Source organism: Lupinus angustifolius, chromosome LG20 (assembly GCF_001865875.1).
Source record: "Lupinus angustifolius cultivar Tanjil chromosome LG20, LupAngTanjil_v1.0, whole genome shotgun sequence".
In the NCBI taxonomy this organism is placed as follows: Eukaryota; Viridiplantae; Streptophyta; class Magnoliopsida; order Fabales; family Fabaceae; genus Lupinus; species Lupinus angustifolius.
The window spans coordinates 21243055-21251110 of NC_032028.1; the positions used below are offsets into that span (position 1 = coordinate 21243055).

At 31.6% G+C, this 8056-nt stretch overlaps 3 protein-coding genes across 3 annotated transcripts in view; 1 reads left to right on the top strand and 2 right to left on the bottom strand.

Annotated features, from left to right (window-relative positions):
- LOC109336441 (beta-glucuronosyltransferase GlcAT14A) lies at nucleotides 247-4275 on the bottom strand. The gene is made up of 4 exons (XM_019573043.1): nucleotides 3655-4275; nucleotides 3350-3425; nucleotides 3143-3258; nucleotides 247-795 (listed from the first exon to the last, which is right to left on the bottom strand). Exons 1-4 carry the CDS (start codon nucleotides 4148-4150, stop codon nucleotides 281-283), a joined length of 1203 nt encoding a protein of 400 aa, XP_019428588.1. The 5' UTR covers nucleotides 4151-4275; the 3' UTR covers nucleotides 247-280.
- Nucleotides 5140-5682, bottom strand: LOC109335557. Its single transcript, XM_019571691.1, has one exon. It carries the CDS (start codon nucleotides 5680-5682, stop codon nucleotides 5140-5142), a length of 543 nt encoding a protein of 180 aa, XP_019427236.1.
- Nucleotides 7619-8056, top strand: part of LOC109335558 (serine/threonine-protein phosphatase 7 long form homolog) — a 6990-nt gene continuing 6552 nt past the window's right edge. Inside the window, exon 1 of the mRNA XM_019571692.1 lies at nucleotides 7619-8047. Within this exon, the coding sequence (XP_019427237.1) occupies nucleotides 7619-8047 (429 nt within the window). The remainder of the gene's footprint in view (nucleotides 8048-8056) is intronic.

Here is an 8056-nt window from a genome sequence, read left to right on the forward strand (position 1 = left end):
GCAGTTGTATGAAGATTATTTGTTTCTAACAGTGTCTTATTTCCTGTCATAAACCAATCATATATTAATATATGGATAAAATAAAAAAATTAAAAACAAAACGTAATAAAATAAAGCACTCTGATTGACTTGTGACATGAAATGAGATACCATTTGGGATATGTGCGATATAACAAGATATACCATTTATTCAACCAACTATTAATCTAATAAATCAAACAAACATTTTTTTCATTTACAATCACTCTCAAAGTGTAAAGAATGACCAGTAGAATAAATCTTACTTGCATTGCTGTTTGTGAAAACTTTTACTAAAGATCATCTTAGTGAGCATAGTTTTTAACCTTCTTGAGGCCAAGCTAGGGTTTAGAACACCATAGTTCTCACTTTTCAAACCTGAACATGCTTTGTGTCTTCCACCCTGTGAGCACCAACCTCCAAAAGAAAATTGTCCATGATGCCTCTTCAATAGCTCTCTATCAATCTTATCTAGAACAAGATCATTTTTCTTGAATTTTCGCGCGAATGGTCGATTGCTCGAAACGATTTTCCTGTAATCTTTAAGCCCTAAGGATCTTGGATGTTGTTTTGGAGGATTGTCCCAAGTTATGTAGTGAAGGTCATTGTTAGCAGTAGTGTTTTTGTAGGGTTTGGAATTGCATATATGTGTTTGGAAATATCCTTCTGGGGATGATACAAAGTTTGTGTAGTAAAGGAGAAGGATTCTTGGTAAATTTTCCCAACCAATAATGCAATATTCAGAGAAAGATCTTGATAGTATTGTCCATGCTGATCCTGATTTTGGAAGAATTTCATAATGAAATCAAGATAATTAGCATATGCAAAATGTTTGTAACATAAGATATGGCATGTCATGCATATTTATACCCTGTCCTAAAAAAACATTGTCCTCCTGTTTTTATCCAATCATATTTCCCAAAATAATATAAATTTTAATTTATATTTTTTATAAAAATAAATTCCAATAAAATAATTCATTTTGATTGGTTTGATACACCATTAGAGACACCAAAGAGTACAGATGATCCTCGGTCCTAGTTAATACAATCTTATGATGCAAAAGCTTTGAAAGTTTCAAGTGTCAATATAGATTTGATGTCCCAAATGTTTCTTACATACTTTAAGTGCATGAGAGCCAAAAAAAAAAAGTATAACACGTAACATAATTATATTATAATTAATACTATATTTTGAAAATTAATATACAATTATATCCACCAAAAAGTTGTATTAAATATTAATTATATCTATGTAATGCCAATGTAAAAATTTATATACAATTAATATTTCATTTATTATTCATTTGTATTATATTTTCTAAGAATCAAATGATACAAAAATACTATAAAACTCATACGTTATCGGTGAATACATCTTTTTCTCTTAATTATATATGTTTTACAATTTCACTAGAAATCAAAATAAGAGTATTGTTTAAATGTTATTAATGCACTGTCTAGCCCTTTACAAGCGGGCAAAGCACGTGCAGCATGAAAAATACCAAAAACCAGCACATGACAAATGTGCATCGTTTATAACAACACTCTTGACATGTAACAATGTAACAGCACCACTACTTTCTCTGTCTTTCAAACATGCATCAGCATGAAATCTTATCAAATAGGATCTCGAAAAAAAAAAATAGATGTATGTAGTCTTATTCTCATAAATGAAGACTGTTTCTATAATAACAAAAATAATGTAATTTGTTTTAATCATTCCAAAACTTTCATAATTTCTTTATTATCTTACCACTTATACATGTACTTTGAAATATTTTGCATTCTTTTCTCACAAATTTTCCAGCTATCTAAATAATAATAATAATCATAATTTCTTCTCATATACACTAACTATAATTTGTAAAATGAGGATCAACTGTCCACTTTTCTGTGTCCCATTGTGACTAAATTCAATAGAAATTTGACACATACTAGAAAAGAAAATTAAAAAAATATATAACATAACATTTTTATGTGATTTGGTGAGATATAATTGGCTTGAGATATGAGGATGAAAAGATTTCAAAACAGAAGATCCTGATTCATAATTTGTAGTGTGTATGAGTAAGTTGTGGGTTTCACTCAACTATGTTCTAGAAGCACATTATGCATATCATTGCTCCTAGCATCAACTAATTTTATCACCTTCCATGACTAATGAATGGCCTCTAATCGAAAACGACATTTGGGCAGAAAGTAGTTGAATCCATAGCATCAATGATGGAACCCTTGAATTGCTAAATTCATCTATATCATATAACTATTGATTAATCATAAATATAGATTCATGGCTTGTATTTTATTGTTATGCATAAGTTTAATATTAATCATATGTAAGTTTATTTCTTGGTTGATATAATTGGATTTATGGTATTTCAAAGGGTATTCTTACCTTATATGTAATGTGTTAAGCTCTTTTGATGTGTGTAACGACTATTCCTGATACTCAAAGGTTAAGTTACATGATATAAAATTTTAACTATATTCTTCTATATATTTAGAATAAGTATAGGGGAAATATTGAATAAAATAATTGAGATAACGTGACAAATGAATTGAAGTTTGGGACCAACATGAATGCACCATGTCCCCAACAATTCTTATGAGTACTACTAGTCAGTGCTCTATTCAGATTTCAGTGCATCACGTGCTCCAGATAATCTATTTAAATCTTCAAGAATTTTTTACATCCAATGTGACCCAGTAAAAAAATATGAAAACGGTGATAGTTTAAGAGTTTTTTACATCGTCATTATATTATTCACCATCGTAAAAACACTGGATGTCACCAAATATCATATATCGTATTTTGATGTACAAGTTTTTTTTAATGAATCGTTAAGATGCTTAGAGAGCTAAATACAAATGCATGGAGTCAAGGTATTGGATTTAATTGGATGATTTGCTGTCCCAAACCCTGTCTCAGACCAATCATATTATGTCACATCGGTTAAAAAAATTCAAAAATTCTTAACTTTATCAATTTTGCTTCATTGTGATTGGTTAGGGACGTGGTTGGGGACAACAAATCCCATCCAATTTAATTTGAATGCATACATGTAGCAACAAAAACATCACAGTTCTAAATAACCTTAAAAGTTTGTAGGAAAAATAAAAACCTGTGTAGAGTTTGAAAGCTGTTGGTAGTGTCCTCTGCTTATTGACCCACCAAATCTGTGATTTATTGAGGCTATAAAGCCCTGGGTCTATAATCATTGGTCTCCCTCTCTTATTCCTGAAAATGGGTATAAAACCAATCACAATAATTGGTGCAACATTAGATATAAAACAGAATATTACTATTACTATTACTACAAGTAACTTACAGTTTCCAACCCAAGTTACTGCTATGTTGTATAAAGTTGATATGTCTTGGAACCTTAGAAAAGGCATGGATCAGATCTGAAATAAGAAAGTTTCACCCATTTGAGTCAATTAATCATCAAAATATGAAACTCTTTGTGGAAAAAAAAAACAAGAACAAGGATCATTGTCAATTAAACATTCATTATTTTTTCTGCTTTTACTTTAATGCCATTATTGCAAGACATAATTTAGAACAATAAATCGAACAAATCGAGCAAATTGGATTATCTTATTGACATAAACATTTAAGGGGCACTCACCATACCATCTTGTGTAACCAATGGATAATCAGATGCACTAAGATTAATAAACCAATCCCATTGGCAACTCCTTAGAAGTATTGCCACACCATGTAAAGTTGTAGAAAGCATGGTTGATCCTCTATAACTCACCAAGTTTCTTTTCCCTACAACCCAAACATTCCTCACTTCACCAAAAACATGATCATTTTCTATATATTCAGCAACTTCCCTATGCTCAGATTCTGGTGCTCCATAATCCATATGAATCAAATAGTAATTTCCTGGATGATAAAGAACTCTTAGCAACCTTTTCAGCTTCTCTGAATCTCCTTTAGAAGCAGATATCAAATATGCAAAAGAAACTGGGTATGTTTTGTTACTAGTTTTGGGTATATTATTGGAGTAGTTTATATGAGGCTTGAAAGTGAAGGTGGGTTTGGTTAATTTAGTGGGAATGAAAAGAAGAAAGAATAAAGTGGAGGTTAACATGAAGGAAAACATGAAAACTTTGATAGCCATATTTTGAGAGAGGATTACTATGAATATTATTATAACTATGTGGGAATGAAAGTGAGAATGAAATATGGGTGAAGGAGTGGAGTAATGAAGGGGAGGGAGAGGGTAGTTAAATGGTTAACATGCAATGGTTGGTTGGGAAGTGAGATGGGGATCACCTGTCCTCCTCGACCATGTCCCATTTCCTGTCTCAAGTTAATCACATGTTGACATGTGAATAAATAATATTTTTAAAAACAAAAAAGTGACAAAAAGTAGTAATCTAATTGGTTTGGTACATGGAGTGAGACATCGTTCGAGACAGGTAATCTTGGGAAGTGAATATAATTATGTGAAGTGGAAATTGAGAAGAGTGTCGCTTACCCAGTTTTAGGTTCTTTTCTTTCAATGTAAGGCCTCCATCCTTTAAAAAATAATATATATATATATATATAGGAAAAGTTACATTATATATACATTTTGCCCTACCAAACTCGTGTATGGGGTACACGAGTTTGAATTATCTCTCTCCAAATCTCGTGCACCCCATGCACGAGATCCCTTCCAATATTTTTTTTTCTTTTTTTTTCTTTGCCTTGGACCGGTGTTTCCGGTCCAGGGTTTTTAAGAATTTTGTTCTGGTTTTTGAGTTGTATGAGTTATATCAAAATTATAGATTATTATTTGTATTATATTTTTTATTTTGTATGATGTAAACTAAGATTATTCATTCAGTTGCATGTATCACTTTGAAACCTAAAATGGTGAATGTTTTTTGGAATTTTAGATGAGTTTTTTGTTGCATGAGTTTTGTATAATTAGGATTTTTGATTCTATATTAACTACTCATTATTACCGGGTTGCCTAGAACTCTCACCAACTTCCCTCATTCGGAATGGACAATTCTTTCTGTTATGTCCTTCAGTCCTACACCATCCACATTTTTTAATCCGTTGAGATTGAACTTCATCCATTTCATTATGTATCCGTTTCGTTTTTGGTCTTCCAGTTCTCTACCTACGCATAACAGGATTAGGAATGAATGAGAGTCCTGAATAAGGAGACCAATAATCTTCATTACCGATTGGCTGAAAGTGAATCCCATAGACCTTCAAAATATTATCTAATCGATAAATTGGTGAAATAAATTGTCCACAATCTAAATTTAGTGTTGAACAAGTAGCAATTGCATGAGAGCATGGCAATCTCAATGATTGAAACTCTCCACAATCACACCAATTTTCGGCTAGTTTCACTGTATAGACTCTAGAATGTCTAGCAGCTGATCTAGAAGCAACTTCAACCTCGGCTACCCCCGTCTCCCTTGAAAAACTGCGCACAAGTTGACATGTAGATTGACGTTGATTTTCTTTAATCACATTTGTCAACTCTTCGCAGTATGTATGTCCTGCCTTAATCATATTAATAGCTTCATCTCTATGATCAACAAACCATGAATTAAGTCTGTAACATGTTGTTCGGACAATGGCAGTGATGGGGAGAGCTCTAGAACCTTTCAAAACACCATTAATGCATTCTGCAAGGTTGGTAGTCATATGACCGTAACGACTCCCTTCATCGTAACACTGAGCCCATTTCTCTTTAGGGATATGGTCCAAGTATGTGTTCTTGAGAAATGAATGATGAGTTTAGTTTAGAGTGATCTTGAGAAACAATAGTGGACACACAAGTATGTGTTCCATCAATTTTTTTTATTTCCCAAACACCACGTTTTACACTAAAAGATGCACGAACTCGCCATTCACATCCTGCTCCAAAATGTTTACATTGAGCTACAAATATATGTGGCCTTGAAATTTTAACAACATAGTCAAAAGAGTTATGAATATGAAATTGTTTAATTGCATCTATTGTTGCTTCTTTAGACTCAAATTGCATCCCAACAAATAAATCATATTCATTCCTTAAGGTAGTTAATCCTGGTCGATAGTCACGACCAGCCTGAGAATTAGTATCATGAAAAAAACACGATGGAGAAATATATGTTATGTTACCGTCTGGTTGACTAGTATTAATCTCAACATCATCCTCCTCATTAACATCATCATCCTCCTCATTAACGTCATCACATAAGTCAATGTCATCCTCATCACCGAAATCACTAACAATATCTCTTATGATAGACATCTACATCAAAGAAAAAATTATATATATCAGACATTTCATTATAATGGTAATTATAACATTAATAATAGTTGTAGTTATTGAAGTAATATATTTACCTTAAAGAAGTAAGGAATACAAACAAATGACTTAGAAGAAGCAATGAAGACAAAGTAAAAATAAAGAAGTGAGGAAAAATGTTGTAGTGTTTTGATGGGTGTGGGTAGTGGTATTTATATAGGTCAAGATCATTAATTTTAATTTCTTACTAACCTAAATTCCTATTCATTAATTAGTTTTGAATATATTCGAATTTCAATAAAATGTATTATATGACACACTTTGAATGACTAATCCATGTACACTCAGATTCCAATGCAATGACATATTAAATCTTACACTCATTGAATGACCAATGCATGCCTCTTGTGTCATAAAAAAGCATGCATGCTATGACACACACTATTGAAGATTCAATGACAAGAAACATTGAATGACAATTGCATGTGCACTTCGAAATTTGAATTTTACATGCATTTGAAAATATATTTAGTATAGTTAGTGTATTAATTAAATTTTCGAATTTCACTAATTAAGATCATTAATTTTAATTTCTTACTAACCTAAATTCCTATTCATTAATTAGTTTTGAATATATTCGAATTTCAATAAAATGTATTATATGACACACTTTGAATGACTAATTCATGTACACTCAGATTCCAATGCAATAACATATTAAATCTTACACCCTTTGAATGATCAATGCATGTCTCTTGTGTCATAAAAAAGCATGCATGCTATGACACACACTATTGAAGATTCAATGACAAGAAACATTGAATGACAATTGCATGTGCACTTCGAAATTTGAATTTTACATGCATTTGAAAATATATTTAGTATAGTTAGTGTATTAATTAAATTTTCGAATTTCACTAATTTTAATTTCTTACTAACCTAAATTTGTATTCATTAATTAGTTTTGAATATATTCGAATTTCAATAAAATGTATTATATGACACACTTTGAATGACTAATCCATGTACACTCAGATTCCAATGCAATGACATATTAAATATTACACTCATTGAATGACCAATGCATGCCTCTTGTGTCGTAAAAAAGCATGCATGCTATGACACACACTATTGAAGATTCAATGACAAGAAACATTGAATGACAATTGCATGTGCACTTCGAAATTTGAAATTTACATGCATTTGAAAATATATTTAGTATAGTTAGTGTATTAATTAAATTTTCGAATTTCACTAATTAAGATCATTAATTTTAATTTCTTCTACTCAAATTCTCACATTCTCTTCTATTTTCTCCACTCCACTCTTATATTATCACTCAAAGCAATGGAATATTTTGGTCCAGGCCCTTTTAACACCTCTCTATTAACACTTCAAGAAAAACATATATCTACTTCTATATGGGATGGTGAAGAAACTCTATTTCGTGCTAGATACAATTTATGGCAAACTCTACCTTCTGAACAAGTGTTACAAGTTATTCGCAACACTGCTTTTGCCAACTTGTTGAATATTGGAAGAGCTGAAATCAATAATCATCTTCTAACAGCAATGGTTGAGAGATGGAGGCCAGAAACACACACTTTCCATTTCCCTAATGGAGAGTGCACCATCACACTAGAAGATGTTGCATACCAGCTTGGAATTCCTATTGATGGAAAAGCTGTTACTGGAGACACAAGTTTGGATTGGGGAGATCTTTGCCAACAGTTGTTAGGTGTTACCCCATCAGATAAACAAATAATGGGGCAAAGGGTATTACTT